The sequence below is a fragment of the Jatropha curcas genome, chromosome 1 (assembly GCF_041381405.1).
Source record: "Jatropha curcas cultivar XTBG-Jc1 chromosome 1, XTBG_Jcur_1.0, whole genome shotgun sequence".
NCBI lineage: Eukaryota > Viridiplantae > Streptophyta > Magnoliopsida > Malpighiales > Euphorbiaceae > Jatropha > Jatropha curcas.
In genome coordinates, this window is record NC_143151.1 from 241,555 (window position 1) to 268,578 (window position 27,024).

The following is a 27,024-nucleotide window of genomic DNA, read 5'->3' on the forward strand; positions in this document are numbered from 1 at the left end:
CACTTGTCATCAAGAAGTCGACGCTTTGTCTTCTGATATGGCCGCATCTTCACAGCATGTTAATTCAAATTTGCAGACAAAGTCTCAGAACCTCCTAGCAGAGCTTTCAAGCCAGAATAGAACTTCGAGGCCGTTTTTGAGTAGAGAAATGGCAGTTTCTCGAGAAGCATTGGAATGCTTTTTGAATATGGGAGGAAAAGTTATACAACGAGCTGATGCCTTTGGCAATATTGAGCAAATTATGCATGCAATTATTCTGCATACAGATAATTTGCTTGAGAAAATAGTTCTTGAACATTTTGTGTCTTGGTTGGCAGAATCTAGAGAGAGTACACCTATTTCTACCACCATTGCAGAAGCTGCTCAAGCTCGGAAAACATCTCTTTCCGAGAAAGCGACAGATCTCGACGCAAGATTGTCTCATAAAAAGAATGTTGTGCAGTGCCCACTCAAGTGGGACCCACAATAAATTTGAAAGAAAGATAAAGGAAGTCGAAAATTGAAAGCAATGGAATTGTACACGGCATTCCTATGCATAGTCAAAATAGAAGGCAATGGAGTTGTACACGGTATTCCTACGCGTTAACCTGCCTATAAATAGAGTCAGAGGCAGCACACAAATACACAACACACAGCAGAAAGACGAAGAAGAAAAAAAAATGTAGACAGAGAGTTATCTAGTTTTAGGAAGGGTTTCCTAAAACTAAGTTCATTGGATGCTGAATTCTCAAGGCTGTTAGATGAAGAAGAAAAACTAGAGGCTGAAATTCGGCGCTTAATTACCCAGAAGGAGGAGCTTCTTGCTCATAAGAAATCATTTGCAAGACAGCTGGAAAAGGTCAATCAAGAAACAGCTGAAGATTTGGAAGAATTGCAAAGTCTGAAAGAGGAAATGAAGCAGGCCAACACTGAATGGCTTGGAGCAAAAGAAAAACTGGAGCTAGTTAACGTCCATTGGAAACCCTTGAAGGAGAACCTGAAGAAAAAGGTTTAGATTTCCCGAGGACATAGCTTCAGTGTATGCAGTCTTTTTTGTTCTGTTTCATGCTGCACTGAACCTGAAGTTTGGCTAAGTTTTTCAATTGACAATTTCTTCTGTTAATGAAACCATTTCTTCTATTTCTTCGTAGAAGACATTAGGAAAACTCAAACTTGACTCTTTATACAAGCTGAGGTTAAGTCATTAGGTTACGGGTTCCCGTTTTATTTTATAACATTATCCATATTTTGTTGAATGTATTCGGAATTTCAGATTGCTCCTCAAAGTCCAAACCTGGGGTTCAGGCCTTATATTTCCATATTGATTATTTAGAATTGATTTATAAATATTTACATTCGTTATAATTTATTTAGAAATGAATATTAAATGAAATGAATTTCATGTTGTTAATTTTGGTCTTAACATAAGAAAGAATTAGAAGATTCACTTGTGGAATTACCTTAAAAAAATAAAAATTTTCTTGTATAATTCATGTGAATGAAATGAATTGATTGTTAATATATGACGGTCGAACTTAGTTTTAAAATTTTTCTAAAATCGGCTTAATAAAATATCGAAAATTTTACATTTCGCTCATAACTCTTAATATATTTCTTAACGGAATGGTAATTCCTTTTTATCATCAAAAAGTGAAAGGGAAAGGGAATAAAAAAGATAAAATAAATGGTAATTCCTTTTTATCATCAAAAAGCAAAAGAAAGGAATCATTAAAATGGAAAAGTGAGAGATGGGAAAGAATAAGAGAGCTATATATATATATATATCTATGGCAGAAGAATGTTTATTATCATATGATTGTGAAGAACTTTGCATTTAGAGTCAAAAGTCATTAATTAAGCCATGGGAGGTATATATGAAATTTTCTATTTGATCATATCATAGCCAAAAGCTTTTTTTTTTTTTTTTTTTTAAATTTATTCAGATTTTCTTTTTCCAAATTTTGTTGCTAATTTCTTGTTGCAGATGTCAAAACTACCGCTAATGTGGTTGAGCTTGTTTCATCGAAATTCCAATGGAGAATTAAAAAATTTTCCGACATTACTGACAAGGAACTGTATTCAGATATATTCAATGTTGGTGCCTCTAAATGGTATAATTAATTTCTTGGCTACCTGTAGCTAATATTATTAGAATAAGCACTTGGGTTAGTTTGTTTCAACTGAATTAAACTAGATTAAACGGAATAAACATAATTTTTGAATAAAAAAAGACTAATTAAACTAAACCAGTTCGATTTGATTTTTTTTTTTTTTTAGTTAGATCAATTTAGGTTTTAAAATAGTTGGATTTCCCGGTTTAATATAATAAAAAACGAACTAAACAGACAATTTTTAATTTTTTCTATCAAAACTAAAATCAAACTGAATCATATAATTCAATTCCATTGGTTTTTTTCGTGTTTTGTTGAGTCCTAAATATTATATTATGGGTCAAAATCTATGAGTAGTTGCATTGGCTCAACGAATATAAGTTTGTAATATAATTTTTTATGCATGAAAAACTGACTTTTTTTTATAAAAAAAACAAAGCCTAAATTATTATTCATTAATCAGTGAAAGTTCTTTTTTTTTTTTAATTCAAAATTATTATTTGCAGTAACAATTCCAATATTGACACTTAATGTCTTCTTGTTAAATATCTTCCTGTTTTTGTTGTTTTGTAAATTTATCAGGCGTTTGAATGTTTTCCCAAAAGGAGACCACGTAGATGATTATCTGTCAATATATCTGGATGTTGCTGATGAAGCAAATTTGCCTTCTGGATGGAGCAGAAAAGCAAAATTTAGTTTTGCAGTTATTAATCAATCCAATAGCAAGTCTACATTCAGAAAAGGTAATTGATTTAACTTTAAGTTCCTTTTTTTTTGGTTCGAGGAAAACATTTTTTGCATAACTTGTGTTAGGCACAGCTACCGTGCAAAACAGGTGAAAAGATTGTAATGTCCTTTGAGAATGTTAATTAAGTAGTTTTAATATTACTGATATTATGTAGGGTGAAATTGAAATAAAACATGTATTGTGTCTGGCGTAACCTGTGCCATTTAGTAGGCTAGCACGTCTCTAATACAATCACTCCCTCTAACTAATCTTTATGAAAATGTATAAAAGTTTCTAAATTGAATTATCAACAAGTATTCTATTATGCTAATTAATCACATGTGGTCTTATTGAACTTTTTACTAACGTAAAGAGCGGACGATCTCATGTTCGAATTTATCGACAGGAGGAGGATGTACCCTTTGTAATTATATCTAATGCATATCATAGTTGACATGAAAATAATGCATAACCTATTTTGATATTATATATGTTCACGTCTTGAATTCTGGTGAGGCTAAGCCAATACTATATATATGTGGCTTAAACTTTATGTATATTTTGCAGAAACAACACATGAATTCAATGCAAAACAAGATAATTGGGGTTTCCCATCTTTTGTTCCTCTTAGCAATATAAGAGATCCTAAAGAAAATTATCTTCTGGACGATACTCTTATAATAGAAGCTGAACTTACTGTCAGCGATGTTATGCATCCTTCAGTATCAGTCGAGCCAAAAAAACCTGAACAACAAAGCATCCAGGCACCACCACCTCCTCCACCACCTCCTCCAGTGATCGCTAAGGAAAAGGAACTTTCAAAGGTAATTCTTTCCATTAAAAGACAGGTTTTCTTGAATTTTCTTTCTCAAAAGAAAATATATATATATTTTTTTTTGGCTGCCATGACAGGATCCTCACGTCGAGCCTAAAGAATCCTCCCAAGATGTGCAAACTAAATCTAAGAATCTCCTAACAGAGCTTTCAAGCAGAACTACAACCCAAAGATCATCTTCAACCGATGATATTTCAGTTTCACCTCAGCCTCATAATTTGCAGCGAAAAAATGAAGCTTTGGCAGGATTCTTTAACATGTCATTAGAGGCTATCCAACAGGCTAACGTCTTTGGCAATATTGAAGAAATAATTCGTACACTTATTCCAAATACAAACGATTTGCAAAAGAAAACAGTTCTTGAAGATCTTGCCTCTCGATTAAAAGAGTATCAAGAAATAATCCCTACTGCTGAAGCCACTGTAGAAGCAGCTGAGAATCGTAGAAAATCTCTTCTGGAGAAAAAAACAAAGCTTGAAGAGGAAATGAAGCAAGCTAATGCTGAGTGGGTTAGAGCAAAAGAGAAATCAGCATTAGCTAATATTCGTTGGAAACTTTACAAGGAGGAGTTAGGTCTTTGAAATGCTTAATGTCCCTTTTAATGAATTGAATTGTGCAATCTTTTTTTCTTTTGGATTGAATTTATTCATTATTGTACTGAATTTATAATATCATTGAAATAAATTATTGTGTTTTATAATTTCAAAAAAAATAATGGATTTATTTTAACTATCATGAATGAGGAGGGAGCTAGGTTTACTTTTCAAGTTAAATGAAAAATATTTTAAAATTTTTAAATCGGGTTTATTTCATAATTGAGCTTAATATAATCGGGTTTATTACAAAAATAATATATATATATAATTTTAATGTTTTAATTATTAATTAGCATTGTATATAATACGAAATTTGATACTTATTGAAAATAGATTGATTGATTAGTTGATTTTCCTATTTGGGTTTATCCTGTGAATATTTCTCATGATAAATTTAGAATAAATTATATTTTTTAAAAAAATTTCAATAATGAATTGGTCTTAAAATAGAAGTGTGACATCATGATGTGCTCCAAAATCCAAATGATATGACTAGATTAAGTACTATGTTAATTTTTTGACCCATGTAAAATTTATACATTTTGATCATTGTTTTGTTGGCGGAATCTGGCAAATTTATTTATAATTTAAAAACGACATTATATATATTTTTTTCCATTGTGAACCCTCTCTTTTTTTTTTTTTTTCTTTTTGGGTAGTATATATTTGGTTAAACAATTATATTATAATAAACATATTTTTAACTTATTAGAATTTACCTAAGTATATATTCTTTTTCTTATTTCTAAAAGTGTATGAAAAAATATATTATTACATTTCATATTCACATAATAATTATAAATAAAGAAATTGTATTCAGACATATTCCCTGCGGGTGACTGTACATGGTAATATAATCTAGTGACATTTCTATTCCCAACATTGTATTTTGAATCTATATTTTCGACTAATCATACTGATCCAGTACTATTTTTGTTTTTTTTTTTTTAAATGTGCCTAAATTGTTAGGCTATTAATTACGAATTTCTCAATATCAGTGATACTTAAAACATGGGTTACTCATTCTGCCTGTGGTTCGTAAGCATCAAAATTACTGAATCGAGCGAATTAGTGATTATATAATTTAATTAAATATCTCCGAATCTTAAACTTTTAAATCTTCGACTTGTAGTAGTTAGTCGATTAGCATATTTAAGAAGTTTTTAAATTTACTAAATAGTTAAACAATTTTTTTTTTTAAGATTTGTTTTCTTGTTTGTGGTACATTTGTTAGGCGATTGCTTATTTTCCCAAAGGGAAACCGAGTAGATTGTTTGCCAATATATCTGGAAGTTGCTGATTCATCAAGCTTGCCTAATGGATGGAGCAGAGATGTGGATTTTAGTTTTTCAGTAATTAATCAATTCAATAACAATGCTACCGTCAGAAATGGTAATGTGGATACTAATGTGAGGAGTGGGAAGCATATTACTAATTCTTAAAGAATTCATTCAGTGCTTTTCTACTTGTTCTTTGTCTCATGTTTATCGAACCGGCAAAGGAGTCGCTTATAATTTAGCTAAAGAAACTCTCTTTTCTACTTTTGAGTAACTATTTTGGTTTGAAGATGTTTCACCCTCTATTGTTTTTCTTGTTCAGACTAATTATTAGTGGGGTTTTTCTTAATGCAATTTCTAAGTTTTCCTTAAAAAAAATATAAGGGGCACGAGGTTCTAACTTTCGAGTTCTCTCGACCATACAAATTTTCGCCAAATTACGAGTCAAGTGGAGGATTGTCCCCTATAACTATATCTAACGCATACAATAGTTGACATAGGAATGATATATTAATAACCTATTTTGATATTATATATGCTCATATCTTGAATTATGGTGAGGCTAAGCCCAATACTAACGTATAGTTTGCAGAAACAACCAATGGCCATGTATTCAAAACAAAAGAAGTTGCTTGGGGTTTCACATCTTTTATTCCTCTTAGCAAAATAAAAGATCCTAATGAAAAGTATCTTGTGAATGATACTCTTATAGTAGAAGCTAAAGTTGTTGTTCACAATGTTGAGCATTGTTCAGTACCTGACCTTGAAAAAGAAGACAGTACAGTTGAGTCAGAAATACCTGAACAAGTTATCCAGGCTCCAAAAAATGAAGTTCCTGCATCAGAGAAGCAACTTATCCAATTTAGAAAATTTATGCATCAATTGATTGAGTTCCTTCAATATTTATTGTTTTGCTCTGGCTTACAGGATCCTTCCTCTGATGAAGCTGAATAAGAAGTACCTGAAGGAGATATTGAAGCCACAGCAGATGAGTTAGCTTCATCACAAGAGGATGTAGTTGTTATTGAAACAATTGTGGCACTACCGAGTGTTACTGAATCGTCTCTAACAACCGAACCTCAGAATCAAGATGAAGTACTTCCAGCTGCTTCTTCCACTTGTGATCAAGAAGTCGACGCTTTGTCTTCTGATATGACTGCATCCTCACAGCATGTTAAACCACCTTATTCGAATTTACAGATAAAGTCTGAAGAAACTTGACTGAATACATTTTATTCAATAAGAAGATGGAGAGAACGACAGTTACAAGAGAAGAACTAAAACAGAGCAAGATTACAATACTGAATAGAGAAGAATTCACCAAAAACTTACTTCACACAAGATGCTCTATACAGTTATTTATACACCTTTACGGACACCAATGACACATAAAATTTAGCTCTTAAAATCTGTTACAACTCATCTTTCTCTCTCTTCATTCTCTGTAACAGATTTGCAACTCCTCAACTATTTTTGTTATCAGCAAGGAGAAAGTGCACTGCATGTGTTTTGACACTTGCGTTTATTAGCTGTGCGACGCCGTTTTTCTTCTTTTAATTTCTTTCTTTCTTTTATAATGAAACGGTGTCGTTGGCTAATACTAGCCGTTACTAATAACGGCTTTCTTCTTCAAACATCAGCATCTTCAACCTCTGTTATCTTCAACCTCTGTTACCCCCCCGCAAGCTGGGCCATGGATATCAGACATGCCCAGTTTGGACATGAGAAACTTAAAGCGAGAAGGGGAAAGGGATTTGGTATACAAGTCAGCAAGCTGCAACTCTGTAGAAATAGGCATAAGATGAACAAGGCCAGAATTAACTTTTTCTCGAATAAAATGGCAATCTATCTCTATATGCTTCGATCGCTCATGAAAGGCAGGGTTAGCTGTGAGATAAATTGCAGATTGATTATCACAAAAGATACTGATGGGTGCAGATAAATCATGACCAAGATCTGACAATATATAGCTCAACCATTGAAGCTCACAGGTTGTAACAGCAAGAGCTCGATACTCTGCTTCTGAAGAGGATCTGGACACAGTCACTTGCTTCTTCGATCGCCAGCTGATCAAGGAATCTCCCAGGTAAATTGCATAACCTGTTATGGATCGCCTTGTATCAGGGCAACCGGCCCAATCGGAGTCGCTGAAGGCAGTGAGCTTGGGTGCTGAACTAGCTTTATAGAATAAGCCATTACCAGGACTAGATTTAACATATCTGAGAACCTTGAGCAAAGCTTGATAATGAGATGTTCTTGGTGCAGATAGAAATTGGCTCAAGGTATTGACAGCATAAGTGATATCTGGCCTTGTGGTAGTGAGATACAAGAGTTATGTAACACCCCTTCCCGGTCCACCCGTTAACCCGAATGAACCGAGCCGAGGCGCTACAATCTGGTTGAACTTATATCCTGTCATGCTGATATCATACTGTATGCAAAATAAGAATATAAACACTCCCAGTTACACTCTAAACTTCCAACATCTCCAAGAATCATCATAACACAATAACCCTTTATATATATATATCTTTACATAATTGTATAAATCCTCAAAGTATTTAATATCTAGCAATTAATTTCATTCAGAATCTATATCAAGTTTTCATGACCTCATCATACCAACTATAGTAAACTATTTCATCTTCAATCATTTCATAAATATTATTCTTATCTCCAACTACTTACACCAAAATAATTACATGTTTCACTTATATTTACAATCACATAAGCTCTAACAATAAAAGAATTATACATGCCATAAATCTTAATACATGCCATAATTCTTAATTATACATCTCTCAATCTATTATGACCAAATTAAGCACTTCTGCTTTGATAGGACTCCTCAAGTCTTCAAGTAGCAACCACGATCTTCAACCTGCGCGTGATGAAAATCGACGCGCTGAGTATAAAACTCAGTGGTGCTCATAATTCACATACTAAACAAAGTGCGATGGCAACTAACTTCAAATACCAATTTCATAAAGCATTGATACTCATAGAATCAGTAAATTTTAACATGAATGTCTCTTTGTAGCAACGAATAAACTTCTAACTCATAAACATAATTAATCTACTTCTCTCATAACTCCTTTACATGAACCTTATATTACACATTATGATACTATCATGGTCTTACCTGCTGTTCATTGTGTTGTCTGCATGAAATCAATAAATATGTAAGAATACATAACAGTATATGTTCATTGTCTTACTTGCTATTCATTATGCTGTATGACTTATGCCCTTTTAGTCACATCATATAAATTATGATTAATAACAACTCATGACTGTATGGCTTCTTAAGAATTAAATAAATAAACTTGTGAGCATATATAACATTATACTTTCATGATCTTACCTAATGTTCTTTATGCTGTATGAACTCTGCAACTTTGATTAAACTCAGTGAATATCACAATGAATGAAGAAACATATAAGCACATACATATGTGGAAATAAATACACATTTACTCGCATATGGAATGTAAGCACACATATCATGATACTGTCATGTTTCACTTGATGATCTTTCTTGCTGTATAGTATACTGTATGATTCATGCAATGTTATGTCAAGATATCTGTATGGCTCCATAAGGTTATAGTGAAACCGAAGTGATAAGATAAACTGTATGAATACTGTAGGCTATAGGCCCCGAACCGGATTCGCCTATGCCACTGTATGACCTAGTGAGATACTGTCCGCTTTGGTGCCCCTAACCGGATTTGCACCGCACGGTTTAATCATATCCACTCAACGGCCTGTAGCCGGAGTTCCAAACTGTATGGGGCGCAGATCTGCTATTCTATGTCGCGACATAGCCTTATCTACATGGTTTCTCCCTAACCTCAATGGAGCTTATTATGTACATGTCAATAATATAACACCATAATACATAAATGGTTGCATAACTTCATAGTTCATCATGTTGATTTGATTTCACATCATATGAATGCTTGTATGTTGTTTTCATCCATGTTCTTATGTTGTATTTTTGTTGAAAAATGATTGGATGCATGCATGTTGAGCAAAGGAATGTAATTACATAGCAAATGAAGGGCAAAAGAGTGTCACAGCATAAGTCGCGAGCGTGCCTTGCAACATCGCGAGCGCGAGAGTCTTTCTGGCTCAAGTCGCGACCGCGTATGTGAAAGTCGCGAGCGCGACTTGTGCATCCTGAGAGTCAGTGTGTTTCTGGCCGAAGTCGCGACCGCGCAGCACAAGTCGCGAGCGCGAGATGAAGTCGCGAGCGCGCTTGTGGAGTTCGCGAGCGCGAAATGCGCAAACTGAGAGTCAGAGAGCTTCTGGCTGAAGTCGCGACCGCGCATGTGATAGTCGCGAGCGCGACTTGCTTTCCAGACCGCGCGGGCGCGCGACGTGTTTCCAGATTGTGCAGTCTGTGTTCTTTTGGCCATAACTCTCAATATACAACTTCAAATTGAGTGATTCAAAAGCCCACGTAAAGATAACACATAGAGGAACAAAAAACTCTTCTATGACAATTCCTAGTTCCATCATTTAATAGGGTCAAAATCAAGATAAAGTTGCTGGTAAAATTTCCAGCAAACTCTGTTTCCACTTCATATATTCATCCCCTGTTTTCACCTCCTTCCCACTTCTTTCATTCAACAATACTCAACAAGAATTCTCATGAACAACACTCCATACAAGTTTTCATGCAAAGAACATGGGAAATAACAAGAGATATCAAACCTTGGTTTCAAAAAGCTGGGACTCTGTTTTAGCTTCTCTTTTTTGCAACTTTTGAACTTTCTTCTCCTATACACAAGAATTCTCATAACTCATCTCCAATATAACTCAATGAAATAGGAAATAACATCACACTTCAAGGAATTCTACTTACTTGCAGTTGACTTAATGCTTAACTATGTTGACAATGGAAAGAAAATGGGCGGGACAAGTAAGAAGAGAATGATAAACATGAAAATAGGAAAGTGAACTGATAAGAACGGGTAGTCTCTAGAAGAAGTGAGTTGGCTGTGTAACATATCTAATTGGTACCTCAAGTGTACAAAGGCTACAACTTCATACCCAAGCTGTATGTTTTAATGCAAGCAAGTCCTAACTTTACATTCACATAAGTCCACTTATACTCTCGTTTCTACCCCAACAAGGTTTGATTCAACCCAACTCAACTTACCTCTATGAAATGACTCAACTCAACTCACTAGGATGTTACAAGTTACCCCACTAGTTTTCTGTAACCAGTTACATCACTCAACAAGTCACCATCATCTTTGGACAGTTTTACATTATAATCCATAGGAGAGGAGGAAGGCTTAGCACCCAAAACTCCATACTCAGTCAGGAGCTCTAGTGCATACTTTCTCTGACATATATGTAAACCTACCTTTGACCTAGCAATTTCCAATCCCAGAAAGTACCGTAGCTTACCAAGATCTTTTATCTTGAATTTGGCATCCAGAGAAGCTTTGACTGAGGTAATTTCTGAAGAATCATTTCCTGCTAGAACAATATCATCTACATAAATCAATAAGGCAGTAAATTTTTCCCCCTTTGATTTAGTGAATAGAGAATGATCTGATTGTGATTGTTGATAGCCAATAGCAACAAGGAAATCTGTTAACTTGTGAAACCATTGTCTACTAGCTTGTTTCAAGCCACATAAACTCTTCTGCAACTTACACACTGAACCAACAGGAACCTGCAACCCCAAAGGAGCCTCCATATAAATTTCTTCATGCAAATCACCGTGAAGAAAAGCATTGTTGACATCAAGCTGCTCCAAAAACCACTCTTTCATTGTAGCTAAAGATAAGAGAAGTCTAATAGTTGTAACTTTAGCTACAGGAGAAAACGTATCAAAGAAGTCCTGGCCCTCAACCTGTGTGTAACCCTTGGCAACAAGTCTTGCCTTGTGCCTCTCTACAGAACCATCTGACTTCAATTTTGTTTTATACACCCATTTACAACCAATAGGCACCCTATTTGGTGGAAGAGGAACCACAATCCAGGTATTATTTAAAGCCAAAGCTTCAAGCTCCTTATCCATAGCTTCCCTCCATATAAGATGTTTAACAGCTTGTGCATAGGTTTTTGGTTCTTGAAGACAAGAAACATTTAAAATAAAATGTTTATAGGAAGGAGACAACTGAGAATATGTAAGCACTTGGGAAATAGAATGCTGCGTAGAAGCAATAGGCATAGTTTGATTATGATAGGTCAGATTACAATGGTAATCCTGCAGGTATTGAGGAGCTCTCCTTGTCCTTGTGGATCTTCTTGAGCCATTATCTTGCATAGAAGCATCAACTACATCTGCTGCAGTGACTGCATCTGCTGCAGGTAACATAGGAACACAGTCTGCATCTGCATATGTGTCATTAACTTGAGGCAATAATGGTTGAAACTGTTTTTCTGAATAAGGAAAAATAGTTTCATAGAATATGACATTCCTTGAAACCAGTAATCCTCTAGTATGCAAATTCAGCATTAAATACCCTTTGGTACCCTCTTTGTAGCCTAAAAACACACATTTTTGAGCTCTTGGTTCCAACTTAGTTCTCCCAGCCTGTAAAGTATTGGCATAACACAAGCTCCCAAAAACCTTTAAGGTTGAAAGATCTGGCAGGCTATGATAAAGCTTTTCATACGGAGAGCATTCCTGCAATAGTGGAGTTGAAATTCTATTAATGAGATAAGTGGCATGCAGTACAGCAAAATTCCAAAAAATCTTTAGCAAATTAGCTTGAAACAAAAGACTTCTTGTGACATTGAGTATATGCTGATGCTTTCGTTCTACAACTGCATTTTGCTCTGGGGTTTCTGGACAAGTAGTTTGATGTAATATACCCTCTGCTGCATAGTAATCTTTCATCAAGAATTCTGCACCGTTATCAGATCTGATGCTTTTAACTCTTTTGTCAAACTGTGTTGCTACCATCTTAACAAATTGTTTGACTAAAGGCCTAACTTCACTCTTCTCCTTTAACAGGTAGACCCACAAGAATCTGATATGATCATCAACTATAGTCAAGAAATATCTATGCCCTGTCCAAGAAACAGTGCCAACTGGACCCCAGATATCCATGTGTAACAAATCAAAAGGAGATTGAGACATAGTTACACTAACAGGAAAAGAAAGTTTCTTCTGCTTTGCCATATGGCAGATATCACAAGGTAAATCAGTCTTATTCATATGAATTTCTGGATGTTTGGTACATAAAATGGATAATCTGGTCTTAGGAACATGACCAAATCTAAAATGCCACAAATTATTATTACTACACTGAGTACTAAACAATGTAGTAGCAGCCAGTACTGCTTTCTTTTGTCTAACATCAGTAAACTTCTTAGGATCTTCATTTTGCAGCAACTTGTAGAGTCCATGGAACACTTTAGCTATACCAATCATCTTCCAGGTCTTGAAATCCTGGATTAAGCATAGATCATTATAGAGAAAGAGTGAACAACGTAGTTGAGCAATAAGGCTTGTAACTGAGACAAGATTGAAAGCAAATCCGGGTATATACAGCACATCTTTAAGGAAAAATACTTCTGAAAAAACAACAGTGCCAGAAAAATGAGCTAATAGATATTCTCCATTTGGCAACTTTACTCTTATTGGTGAAATTCTTTTGAAGGTTGTAAACATATCAAGAGACTTGCATATATGATCTGTAGCTCCACTGTCCAAAATCCACACAGAATTAGATACAGATTTTAATATACCTGTTTTCTGTGTTTGATTAGATATGGAAATTGCTGATTGCTGATCATTGGTTGCCATGATGCTATTGACTGCATGCTCTCTATTGATTGTATGTGCTGTGCCATCTGCTGAATCTTGATTAATGAGTGTCATAATCTTGTTATATTGATCCAGTGTAAAAGAAATAGTTGCTTCAGATGGTTGCTGTTGAGTTGCACTGCTTGTACAGTTTGTGAATTTATTCTCCACAGCTTGAATAGGAAACACATTAGAGTTAGGATCATAAAATTCACTTGCATTTTGATAATAAGAAGGATTCTGTTGATCTCCATAAACTGCATTGACTGCTGCATTTGCAATCACATTTGGTCTGCCTGAATTGTAGTTGTTTCTCGGCTTGAATCCTGGAGGGTAGCCAATTGTCTTATAGCAACTGTCTATAGTATGATTAGTTCCATTGCAGAAAGTGCATTTTCTTGTTTTATTTATTTGTGCAGGAAACCTTTGTCCTCTGGATGTCTGCTGTGGAAAGCTTTTAGCACCAAAATTTGGTCTATAAGACTTGTTGAGCATAATCTTTGACTCAGATTGTGAACTGTGATTAATCTGCCTTTCTTGCTGTATTGCCATCGAGAAAACTTTAGTTAAATCAAGAAGAGGATCCATCATTAACACATTAGATTTAACAGACTCAAATCTCTCATTTAAGCCTCTTAAGAATCTTATGACTTGTTCATGCTCAAAGTTTCTTCTATATTGTGTAACTGCTCCACAATTACATGCATTAACACACGTACAAGCAGGTATTGGTCTAAGAACCAACAGCTCATCCCATAGGATCTTAAGCTGTGTGTAAAAATCATTCACAGTGGAATCTCCTTGCTTAAGACTTGCAATTTCATCTAACAAATCAGCTATTCTGTAATTATTCCCTTGAGAAAATCTGATTTGTAAATCTCTCCATACTTCTGAGGCATTGTCTATCCACAAGATACTTTGTGCAATGTTTGGAGACACAGCCTTCTGGATCCAAGAAATCACCATTGTATTGCATCTGCTCCAGATATTATACAATTCACTATTCTGATCAACTAGTGCAGGTATCGCCCCAGTAACAAAACCTAGCTTATTTTTGGAGGCTAGCGCTATTTTCATTGCTCTGGCCCAAGAATGATAGTTGTAATCATTCAATGGAACTGAAACAAGAACTAAAGCAGGTGTTTCATTTGGATGCAGATAGAAAGGATTAGAAGGATTCGTCAAATAGTCATTTTGATTTGTAGCCATTTTAACAAAATTAAAGAAAGAAAGTAAGAATGATAGGATCAAAGATTAAGAATGAGATAGAAGAACTAACAACTGATCAAGGAGATCAAGGAAAACAGCAATCGATTGGAAAGAAAGAAAGGAAAACTTCCGAATCAATCAGTAATAGTTGCAGAAAAAAAAACAGCAAATCAAAAAAGAAACTGAATAAACTTGCGCAACATTGCTCTGATACCATGAAGAAACTTGACTGAATACATTTTATTCAATAAGAAGATGGAGAGAACGACAGTTACAAGAGAAGAACTAAAACAGAGCAAGATTACAATACTGAATACAGTTATTTATACACCTTTACGGACACCAATGACACATAAAATTTAGCTCTTAAAATCTGTTACAACTCATCTTTCTCTCTCTTCATTCTCTGTAACAGATTTGCAACTCCTCAACTGTTTTTGTTATCAGCAAGGAGAAAGTGTACTGCATGTGTTTTGACACTTGCGTTTATTAGCTGTGCGACGCCGTTTTTCTTCTTTTAATTTCTTTCTTTCTTTTATAATGAAACGGTGTCGTTGGCTAATACTAGCCGTTACTAATAACGGCTTTCTTCTTCAAACATCAGCATCTTCAACCTCTGTTATCTTCAACCTCTGTTAAAGTCTCAGAACCTCCTAGCAGAGCTTTCAAGCCAGAATAGAACTTCGAGGCCTTTTTTGAGTGGAGAAATCGCAGTTTCTCGAGAAGCAGCTGGACCTGGTTTTCTTGAACAGCAGAGAAAAGCATTGGAATGCTTTTTGAATATGACAGGAAAAGTTATACAACGAGAAACAGCTGAAGATTTGGAAGAATTGCAAAGTCTGAAAGAGGAAATGAAGGAGGCCAACACTGAATGTCTTGGAGCAAAAGAAAAACTGGAGCTAGTTAACGTCCATTGGAAACTCTTGAATGAGAACCTGAAGAAAAAGGTTTAGATTTCCTGAGGACATAGCTTCAGTATATGCAGTCTTTTTTCTTCTGTTTCATGCTGAACTGAACCTGAAGTTTGGTTAAGTTTTTCAATTGATATTTTCTTCGGTTAATGAAACCATTTCTTCTATTTCTTCGTAGAAGACAGTAGGAAAACTCAAACTTGAGTCTTTATACGAGCTGAGGTTAAGTCATTATCTTACGGTTCCCGTTTCATTTTATAACATTATCCATATTTTGTTGGATATATTCAGAATTTCAGATCGCTCCTCAAAGTCCAAACCTAGGGTTCATGCCCTATATTTCCATATTGATTATTTAGAATTAATTTATAAATATTTATTAGGATAACAGTCTTTATAATTTATTTAGAAATGAATATTAAATGAAATGAATTTTATGTTGTTAATTTTGGTCTTAACATAAGAAAGAATTAGAAGATTCACTTGTGGAATTACCTTAAAAAAAAAAAATTTCTTGTATAATTCATGTGAATGAAATGAATTGATTGTTAATATATGACGGTCGAACTTAATTTTAAAATTTTTCTAAAATCGGCTTAATAAAATATCGAAAATTTTACATTTCGCTCATAAAATATTTTTTCTTGTTCCACCACTCTTAATATATTTCTTAACGGAATGGTAATTCCTTTTTATCATCAAAAAGCAAAAGAAAGGAATCATTAAAATGGAAAAGTGAGAGATGGGAAAGAATAAGAGAGCTATATATATATATATATATATCTATGGCAGAAGAATGTTTAATATCATATGATTGTGAAGAACTTTGCATTTAGAGCCAAAAGTCATTAATTAAGCCATGGCAGGTATATATGAAATTTTCTATTTGATCATATCATAGCCAAAAGCTTTTTTTTTTTAATTTGTTCAGATTTTCTTTTTGCAGATAACAAAACTACTGGTAATGTGGTTGAGTTTGTTTCATCGAAATTCCAATGGAGAATTAAAAACTTTTCCAAAATTACTGACGAGATACTGTATTCAGATATATTCAATGTTGGTGCCTCTAAATGGTATAATTTCTTGGCTACCTGTAGCTAATATTATTAGAATAAGCACTTGGGTTAGTTTGTTTCAACTGAATTAAACTAGATTAAACGGAATAAACATAATTTCTGAATAAAAAAAAAAACCTAATTTAACTAAACCAGTTCGATTTGATTTTTTTTTTTTAATTTTGGCTTTTTTTTAAGTTAGATCAATTTAGGTTTTAAAATATTTGGATTTCCCGGTTTAATATAATTAAAAACGAACTAAACAGAAAATTTTTAATTTTTTTCTATCAAAACTAAATTCAAACTGAATCATATAATTCAATTCAATTGGTCTTTTTCGTGTTTTGTTGAGTCCTAAATATTATATTATGGGTCAGAATGTATGAGTAGTTGCATTGGCTCAACGAATAGAAGTTTGTAATATAATTTTTTATGCATGAAAAACTGACTTTTCTTTTATAAAAAAAACAAAGCCTAAATTATTATTCATTAATCAGTAAAAGTTCTTTCTTTTTTTTAATTCAAAATTACTATTTGCAGTAAGAATTCCAAAATTGATACTTAAATATCTTCCTATTTTTGTTGGTTTGTAAATTTATCAGGCATTTGATTGTTTACCCAAAACGAAACAAAGTAGATGATTATCTGTCAATATATCTGGCTGTTGCTGATGCAGCAAATTTGCCTTCTGGATGGAGCAGAAAAGCAAAATATAGTTTGGCAGTTATTAATCAATCCAATAGCGAGTCTACAGTCAGAAAAGGTAATTGATTTAACTTTAAATTCCTTTTTTTTAGGTCCGAGGAAAATATTTTTTGCACAACTTATGTCAGGCACAGCTACCTGCAAAACGGGTGAAAGGATTGTAAAGTCCTTTGAGAATGTTAATTAAGTAGTTTTAGTGTTACCGATATTATCTAGGGTGAAATTTTAATAAAACATTTATTGTGTCTAGCATAATCTGTGCCATTTAGCAGGCTAGAAGCTCTCTAATACAATCAATCCCTGTAATTAATCTTTATGAAAATGTACAAAAGTTTCTAAATTGAATTATCAACAAGTCTTCTATTATGCTAATTAATTAGATGTGGTCTTATTGAACTTTTACTAATGTAAAGAGCGGACGATCTCAGGTTTCAATTTATCGACGGGAAGAGGATTACCCTCTGTAATTATATCTAATGCATATCATAGTTGACATGAAAATAATGCATAATCTATTTTTATATTATTTATGTTCACGTCTTGAATTCTGGTGAGGCTAAGCCAATACTATATATATGTGGCTTAAACTTTATGTATATTTTGCAGAAACAACACATGAATTCAATGCAAAAGAAGCTGATTGGGGTTTCCCATCTTTTGTTCCTCTTAGGAAAATAAGAGATCCAAAAGAAAATTATCTTGTGGACGATACTCTTATAATAGAAGTTGAACTTACTGTCAGCGATGTTATGCATCCTTCAGTATCAGTCGAGCCAAAAAAACCTGAACAACAAAGCATCCAGGCACCACCATCTCCTCCACCACCTCCTCCACCACCTCCTCCAGTGATCGCTAAGGAAAAGGAACTTCTAAAGGTAATTCTTTCCATTAAAAGACAAGTTTTGTTGAATTTTCTTTCTGAAAAGAAAATAACAGTTTTTTTTTTTTTTGGCTGCCATGACAGGATCCTTCCGTCGAGCCTAAAGAATCCTCCCAAGATGTGCTAACTAAATCTAAGAATCTACTAACAGAGCTTTCAAGCAGAACTACAACCCAAAGATCATCTTCAACCGATGATATTTCAGTTTCACCTCAGCCTGATAATTTGCAGCAAAAAAATGAAGCATTGGCAGGATTCTTTAACATGTCATTAGAGGCTATCCACCAGGCTAACGTCTTTGGCAATATTGAAGAAATAGTCCGTACACTTATTCCAAATACAAACGATTTGCAAAAGAGAACAGTTCTTGAAGATCTTGCCTCTCGATTAAAAGAGTTTCAAGAAATAATCCCTACTGCTAAAGCCGCTGTAGAAGCAGCTGAGAATCGTAGAAAATCTCTTCTGGAGAAAACAACAAAGCTTGATTCAAAATTAGCAGAAAGTCGAGAGAAACTTAGTTCCTTGGATTCTGAGCACTCAAAAATTTCAAATGAAGTGGAGAAAATTGAGACTGAAATTCAACGGTTAACTGCTGAGAAAGAGAAGCTTCTCGTCGAAAAGAAAAATGTTGTTGCTCAGGTGCAGAAAGCTAATCCAGAAGCATTAAAAGACTTGGAAGAATGGAAAAAGCTTGAAGAGGAAATGAAGCAAGCTAATGCTGAGTGGGTTAGAGCAAAAGAGAAATCAGCATTAGCTAATATTCGTTGGAAACTTCACAAGGAGGAGTTAGGTCTTTGAAATGCTTAATGTCCCTTTTAATGAATTGAATTGTGCAATCTTTTGTTTCTTTTGGATTGGATTTATTCATTTTATTGTGCTTAATTTATAATATCATTGAAATAAATTATTGTGTTTTATAATTTAAAAAAATAATGGATTTATTTTAACTATCATGAATGAGGAGGGAGCTAGGTTTAATTTTCAAGTTAAATGAAAAATATTTTAAAAATTTTAAATCGGGTTTATTTCATAACTCAGCTTAATATAATCAGGTTTATTACAAAAATAATATATATATATATATATATATATAATTTTAATGTTTTAATTATTAATTAGCATTGTATATGATACAAAATTTGATACTTATTGAAAATAGATTGATTGATTAGTTGATTTTCCTATTTGGGTTTATCCTGTGAATAATTCTCATGATAAATTTAGAATAAATTATATTTTTTTAAAAAAATTCCAATAATGAATTCTTCCTAAAATAGAAGTGTGACATCATGATGTGCTCCAAAATCCAAATGATATGACTAGATTAAGTACTATGTTAATTTCTTGACCCATGTAAAATTTATACATTTTGATCATTGTTTTGTTGGCGGAATCTGGCAAATTTATTTACAATTTAAAAACGTCATTATATATATTTTTTCCATTGTGAACCCTCTCTCTTTTTTTTTTTTTTCTTTTTGGGGTAGTATATATTTGGTTAAACAATTATATTATAATAAACATATTTTTAACTTATTAGAATTTACCTAAGTATATATTCTTTTTCTTATTTCTAAAAGTGTATGAAAAAATATATATATTATTACATTTCATATTCACATAATAATTATAAATAAATAAATAAAGAAATTGCATTCAGAAATTCCCTGTAGGTGACTGTACATGGTAATATAATCTAGTGACATTTCTATTCCCAACATTGTATTTTCAATATATATTGTCGACTAATCATATTGATCCAGTACTATTTTTGTTTTTTTTTTTTAAATGTGCCTAAATTGTTAGGCTATTAATTACGAGTTTCTCAATATCAGTGTTACTTAAAACATGGGTTACCCACTCCGCCTGTGTTTCCGAAACATCAAAATTATTGAATCGAGCGAATTAGTAATTATATAATTTAATTAAATACCTACAAATCTTAAACTTTTAAATCTTCTACTTATGGTAGTTAGTGGATTAGCATACTTAAGAAGTTTTTAAATTTACTAAGTAGTTAAACAATTTTTTTTTTAGTTTTGTTTACTTGTTTGTGGTGCATTTGTTAGGCGATTGCTTATTTTCCCAAAGGAAACCGTGCCTATATATCTGGAAGTTGCTGATTCATCAACCTTGCATAATGGATGGAGCAGAGATGTGGATTTTAGTTTTTCAGTAATTAATCAATTCAATAACAAAGCTACCGTCAGAAATGGTAATTTGGATATTAATGGAAGGAGTGGGCAGCATATTACTAATTCTTAAAGAATCCATTGAGTACTTTTCTACTTGTTCTTTGTCTCATGTTTATCGAACCGGCAATGGAGTCGTTTATAATTTAGCTAAAGAAACTTTCTCTTCTACTTTTGTTTTCTAATTGTTAGTCGGTTTTTCTTAATGCAATTTCTAAGTTTTCTCTTAAAAAAAAAAAAAAAAAGAATAGGAGGTTCTAACTTTCAAATCCTCTCAACCACACAAATTTTTACCAAATTACGGGTCAAGGGGAGGGCGACCAAGTCTCTTACTCCTATCAAGCTCCGCCTTAGTGGAAGTGGGTAGCGGCACTGCGTGGGTTACACCCTATAACTATATCTAACGCATACGATAGTTGACATAGGAATGATGTATTAATTGTTGGCTCAAGGGTCAAATCTCGGATTTTGATGATTAATACAAAACAAATAAATTTAAAGTATGTTATTTGTGCTAATTTTATTTTATGTCATGTGAGGGATAGTAATGTCTTGAATCGAGTTTTCTGTACTCTACCAAAAACAGAAAGGGTTGAGGTTAACTAGAACCTTTGGTAAATTTAGTGGGACAAAAGGGTAGATCTAGGTTTTTGATCTATTGCCTTGTATTGTTGGTTTGTCTCTTACCCTTTAAAAGAGATAACTTAGTGGAAGATCTCAAGATGAGTCTTGGGGAGTGGATGTAGGCGATTTAGTGCCGAACCACTATAACTCTCGGTGTTAATCTCTTTATTTCTGAAGTTTGGTTGTTACTGTCTCTTTTACACTCTTGTTTAATTTCTTAGAAACGCTGAAATTGTTAATAATTCACATGTTCTAAAACAGCAATAAGTTTCATCTATCCTGAACATTAGAACTCTGGTATTCGAATCTAGTGAATATACAATGTTCTAACTGTTGTTCTATTTCCAGTATAATTCACTGTTTGGGTTTCTATTTTGTTTTCTAAACTTTATGAGGATGTTCTAATCTTGATAGCTCTCCATCGTAAAGTTGTTCTAATTTTTGATTAAAGCTCTGTGAAGAAGTTCTAATCTTAATGACTATCTTTCACTTTGCTTTATATATGGTTTTGCAAACTTTATGAGGAAGTTCTAAGTTCGATAACTTTCCTTCATAAAGAAGCTCTGATATTGTACAAGTCAGTGTGAAGCTGTTCTAATCAATAGCTGCACTTTGCACAGACTTTCTATATCTGAAATTAGAACATTGTGAGGAGATTCTAATTCATATTCTATTCTCACAAAGTTTTGTGTGTGTTTTTCCGCTGTGCTTAGAATTCTAATTTCTGTTTAGAATTTCTAAAATTTATTTCAGTTTTTTAGAAAACCCAATTCACCCCTCCTCTTGGGTTGTGCCATATATATTCGGGACCCACATTAATAACCTATTTTGATAATTATATAGGCTTATATCTTGAATTATGGTGAGGCTAAGCCCAAAACTTACGTATATTTTGCAGAAATAACCAATGCCCATGTATTCAAAACAATCACATCTTTTATTCCTCTCCTAATGAAAAGTATCTTGTGAATTATACTCTTATAGTAGAAGCTGAAGTTGTTGTTCACAATCTTGAGCATTATTCAGTACCTGACCTTGAAAAAGAAGACAGTACAGTTGAGTCAGAAATACCTGAACAAGTTATCCAGGCTCCAAAAAATGAAGTTCCTGCATTGGAGAAGCAAGTTATCCAATTTAGAAAATTTATGCATCAATTGATTGAGTTAATTTGGGTTTATTACTGGTTAAGAAAATAAAAGTTTTGAGTATATAATTCTTAACTGCTAACTCCTTTAAATATTTATTGTTTTGCTCTGGCATACAGTATCCTTCCTCTGATGAAGCTGAACAAGAAGTACCTAAAGGAGATATTGAAGCCACAGCAGATGAGTTACCTTTATCACAAGAGGATGTAGTTGTTATTGAAACAATTGTGGCAGTACCGAGTGTTACCGAATCGTCTCTAACAACCAAACCTCAGAATCAAGATGAAGTACTTCCAGCTGCTTCTTCCACTTGTCATCAAGAAGTCGACGCTTTGTCTTCTGATATGGCCGCATCTTCACAGCATGTTAATTCGAATTCGCAGATAAAGTCTCAGAACCCCCTAGCAGAGCTTTCAAGCCAGAATAGAACTTCGAGGTCGTTTTTGAGCAGAGAAATGGCAGTTTCTCGAGAAGCAGCTGGACCTGGTTTTCTTGAACAGCAGAGAAAAGCATCGGAATGCTTTTTGAATATGGGAGGAAAAGTTATACAACGAGCCGATGCCTTTGGCAATATTGAGCAAATTATGCATGCAATTATTCTGCATACAGATAATTTGCTTGAGAAAATAGTTCTTGAAGATTTTGTGTCTTGGTTGGCAGAATCAAGAGAGAGTACACCTATTTGTACCACCATTGCAGAAGCTGCTCAAGCTCGGAAAACATCTCTTTCCGAGAAAGCGACAGATCTCGACGCAAGATTGTCTCATAAAAAGAATGTTTTGCGGTACCCACTCAAGTGGGACCCACAATAAATTTGAAAGAAAGATAAAGAAAGTCAAAAATTGAAAGCAATGGGGTTGTACACGACATTCCTATGCGTAGTCAAAATAGAAGGCAATGGAGTTGTACACGGCAGGAGTTGTACACGGCATTTCTACGCGTTAACCTGCCTATAAATAGAGGCAGAGGCAGCACACAAATACACAACACACAGCAGAAAGATGAAGAAGAAAAAAAAATGTAGACAGAGAGTTATCTAGTTTTAGGAAGGGTTTCCTAAAACTAAGTTCATTGGATGCTAAATTCTCAAGGCTGTTAGATGAAGAAGAAAAACTAGAGGCTGAAATTCGACGCTTAATTACCTAGAAGGAGGAGCTTCTTGCTCATAAGAAATCAGTTGCAAGATAGCTGGAAAAGGTCAATCAAGAAACAGCTGAAGATTTGGAAGAATTGCAAAGTCTGAACGAGGAAATGAAGCAGGCCAACACTGAATGGCTTGGAGCAAAAGAAAAACTGGAGCTACTTAACGTCCATTGGAAACTCTTGAATGAGAACCTGAAGAAAAAGGTTTAGATTTCCTGAGGATATAGCTTCAGTGTATGCAGTCTTTTTTCTTCTGTTTCATGTTGAACTGAACCTGAAGTTTGGTTAAGTTTTTCAATTGATATTTTCTTCGGTTAATGAAACCATTTCTTCTATTTCTTCGTAGAAGACATTAGGAAAACTCAAACTTGAGTCTTTATACAAGCTGAGGTTAAGTCATTATCTTACGGGTTCCCGTTTCATTTTATAACATTATCCATATTTTGTTGAATATATTCAGAATTTCAGATTGCTCCTCAAAGTCCAAACCTAGGGTTCAGGCCTTATATTTCCATATTGATTATTTAGAATTAATTTATAAATATTTATTAGGATAACAGTCTTTATAATTTATTTAGAAATGAATATTAAATGAAATTAATTACATGTTGTTAATTTTGGTCTTAACATAAGAAAGAATTAAAAGATTCACTTGTGGAATTACCTTAAAAAAATAAAAATTTTCTTATATAATTCTTGTGAATGAAATGAATTGATTCTTAATATATTACGGCGGAACTTAGTTTTAAAACTTTTCTAAAATCGACTTAACAAAATATCAAAATTTTTACATTTCGCTCATAAAATATTGAATTTTTCTCTATTTCGCACCTATATATTTTTCCTTGTTCCACCACTGTTAATATAATTCTCAATATTTACTTTCTTATAATAAATTGATAGCATACTTTGTCCTTCCCTCACTCAAATTTTTTATTATTGTAATTTGGTTTTAAGTTGAGGAAATTGATAGAGATATACTATTAACCATGCATATGTAATAGTATAGCTATGAATGATTTTCTATTGACAATTATTTCTTTGTATTTAATTGGAAATTTGCATTAAATAAATGTTATTAGCATATGAACAATAATTGTGATTAGTACATTTTGTATGTATTTAATTGGACCAAGTAGAGAATGAATGTTTAGTACTGACTGTTAAACATATTCTCTAGGACATTAGAAATAATGTTTATTGTTCTTAATCTTGATTTATTTTAATATGAGCAAACATTGATTGTCTTGTGCTTTGATTCATTAAAGGGTGAGTTTCATTATTGGAATAATATTCTCGGTGAATTGGGCAAAGATATTTTGTGTTTGTGAAATATTAATTAATGCTAGAATCCATGTCTCGGTTTAGAGATTGATGATGCACTTTAAGTAAGCTTATAAGGTTTCATAGTGTAAACCCTGTAGGTGGATATTGAATCCGACACATGAAATAAGTTGAGCGACAATCTTAAAGTTATATTGTGATTTAAATAAATTGTCAGTAAGTTATTTAAATGACAGCATCTGTAATCTTAACGTGGGGAACATTATTTTATTATGTTGTGGAATTGTAAAATAAATAAGGAGTTCAGTCATGAGTTTTTAGTGGAATAATTCATGATTAATTATAATAAAAATATGTTGGTCCACATAGGTTCTTATTATAATTAGTAGCCTGATTTATTTTATTCCTGCGGTCCCTGTAGTGCCTTAATTATTTGGAAAGTTAAAGGTGTATTAAATAATAGATAAATTATTTAGTTTTAAAATAATTGATAATTATTTTAATTAAATAATTTTTTATTTAATTTATTTTATATTAAAAAAATATCTTCCTATCGAAGAAAGTTTTTTTAATATAAGATTGCAAAACCCTAAGAATAAAAATACGCACGTTATTCTATTCTCTGCCACTCAGAGAGTTCCAAAGGAGAGAGATAGTTAGGGATTACTGCAGAAGATCGTGGGTGACTCCAAGATATCTGGAAAGAAGACCGGTGAGCGATTCTGCGCTTCAAGAGGTCAGTTTATTGATTTGTTCGATAATGTTTTTAGTTTGCCTCATATGGTTTCGATAAGGGTTGTTTCCGCTTTATACCCGCTCCCATCAATTGGTATCAGAGCCATACGAAACTGTATGATGGTGGCTATTTTGTCATGTTTCAATCGTGTATTTATAATCTGTTTTGATTGTTTGATTGGTACATGGTTTCAAGACCTTCAAGAGTTTTTGAAGGACAGCAGCACAAAAGTGCAGTACCTGATACAACCTTTGTTTTTGAAACTGTGGTTTTTAATGGGCATTAATATATATATATATATATATATATTTTGGGTTTTGTTTCGATGAACGGGAAAAGGGGCAGCGGCGGCTAGGGCTTCTTCGTGAAGAAGAAGCTGCTGCTTGCCAAAATTCCCGTCTGGTCCCTCAATTTTTTTTTACCCTGAATCTTTCTGTTTATTATATTTTAACCCTTGGACTTTAATTTGTTATATTTTGACCTAGAAAGTATCAGTTATTCCGTTTTGGCCCCCTGGAGTTTTTAAATTATAAAGTGACCCTGATTGTTTCTGGTTTTATTGAAATTGCCTAGACTATTTTCGGTTTTTGTAATTTTGGCCCAATAGTTTCTGTTTTATGCAAAATAGTCCAAACAAGTTCTGAAATTTGCGAAATGGCCCAGAATTTTTCTGTTTTTGCAAGATAAACCCAGAATGTTTTAATTTTTTTGCATAAATAGACCAGAACACTAAATTTTTAACATTTTCAACCAAAAATGTTAATTTTATTTGCAAAATTGTCTTAAAAATATATTATTTTGCAATTTTGATTATAATTAATTTATTTTAATTATATGAATTAATTTGTGAGTGGTTTTTTATTACTTTCTAGTTGTAATTATTTGCATTTCTTCCCCATCGGAAGATGTCATGTTTTAATATAATTACTGAACTAGTCTAATTTGTCTGTATTGATTTAACTCTCCATCTGAGTAAATTAATTAGTGGCATGAATCAGATGTAATATTTTCTCACACATTAATGTTAATTTAAGAGGCATGTTATCTCCCATCGAGTAGTATGTGCCGGTCTTATCTAATTATAATATGCAAAACATGTGATTGGTTGAATTCTCCCATCGAGGTTGCTATTCATGAATGTTGTGAATGTGTATTTTTTTTGAATTGTGATATCAATGTTGTATATTTGCAATTTTGATTTATTCAATGTTTATTATTGATATGCTATTTTTGTTTAATGCATGATATAGAAATGGCATCATTCAGTCCCCTTGCAAACATCTTAACCCAAAACAAACTTGAGGGTCCAAACTATGTTGACTGGAAGAGGAATTTGGACATTTTGCTTACTGCTGAGGAGTATAAGTTTGTGCTTACTGAAGTTTGTCCTGAAAAACCCGGTGAGGGTGCCTCTGAGGAGGTCACCAGAGCTTACCAGAAATGGGTTAAAGCTGATGAGATGGCGCGATGTTACATTTTAGCTTATGTGTCAAATGTTTTGCAACATCAGCATCAGAAGATGGACACAGCTTTTGACATGCTCGAAAATCTCAAGGAGATGTTTGGAGATCAAACTAGTGCAGCAAGGCAAAATGCACTGAGGGAGATTCTTACTTCCAAAATGGAGGAGGGAACTCCAGTTAGAACTCATGTCTTGAAGATGATTAGTCTTCTGAATGACATGGAGGTTCTTGGTGCTGAGGTTGACAATGCTACATAGATAGAAATGATCTTGAACACTTTGCCAGCCAGTTTTCAGCAGTTTCGTTTGAACTATAACATGAATAAGATGGATTTCACTCTGTCTAAGTTGCTGAATGAGCTGGTGGCTGCTGAGA

General features: G+C 33.4%; 2 protein-coding genes and 1 pseudogene across 2 annotated transcripts; all 3 read left to right on the plus strand.

Moving 5' to 3' along the window:
• Positions 1–1,793: 1,793 nt before the first annotated feature.
• Positions 1,794–4,352, plus strand: LOC149498708 (uncharacterized). Its single transcript, XM_089718647.1, has 5 exons — positions 1,794–1,847; positions 1,964–2,090; positions 2,673–2,833; positions 3,385–3,641; positions 3,730–4,352. The coding sequence occupies exons 1-5, from the start codon at positions 1,841–1,843 to the stop codon at positions 4,231–4,233; spliced, it is 1,056 nt and encodes a 351-aa protein (XP_089574773.1). The 5' UTR covers positions 1,794–1,840; the 3' UTR covers positions 4,234–4,352.
• Positions 4,353–16,220: 11,868 nt separating this feature from the next.
• Positions 16,221–18,910, plus strand: LOC149498709 (uncharacterized). Its single transcript, XM_089718737.1, has 5 exons — positions 16,221–16,288; positions 16,369–16,495; positions 17,080–17,240; positions 17,789–18,057; positions 18,147–18,910. The coding sequence occupies exons 1-5, from the start codon at positions 16,282–16,284 to the stop codon at positions 18,858–18,860; spliced, it is 1,278 nt and encodes a 425-aa protein (XP_089574863.1). The 5' UTR covers positions 16,221–16,281; the 3' UTR covers positions 18,861–18,910.
• Positions 18,911–19,014: 104 nt separating this feature from the next.
• LOC149498710 (uncharacterized) lies at positions 19,015–23,376 on the plus strand (annotated as a pseudogene).
• The last annotated feature ends 3,648 nt before the right edge of the window (positions 23,377–27,024 follow it).

Coding starts and splice junctions, on each gene's coding strand:
- LOC149498708 (XM_089718647.1), top strand. Junction 2,091..2,672: donor AATGTTGGTGCCTCTAAATG/GTATAATTAATT, acceptor TAAATTTATCAG/GCGTTTGAATGTTTTCCCAA. Junction 3,642..3,729: donor AGGAAAAGGAACTTTCAAAG/GTAATTCTTTCC, acceptor CTGCCATGACAG/GATCCTCACGTCGAGCCTAA.
- LOC149498709 (XM_089718737.1), top strand. Junction 16,496..17,079: donor AATGTTGGTGCCTCTAAATG/GTATAATTTCTT, acceptor TAAATTTATCAG/GCATTTGATTGTTTACCCAA. Junction 17,241..17,788: donor CGAGTCTACAGTCAGAAAAG/GTAATTGATTTA, acceptor TATATTTTGCAG/AAACAACACATGAATTCAAT.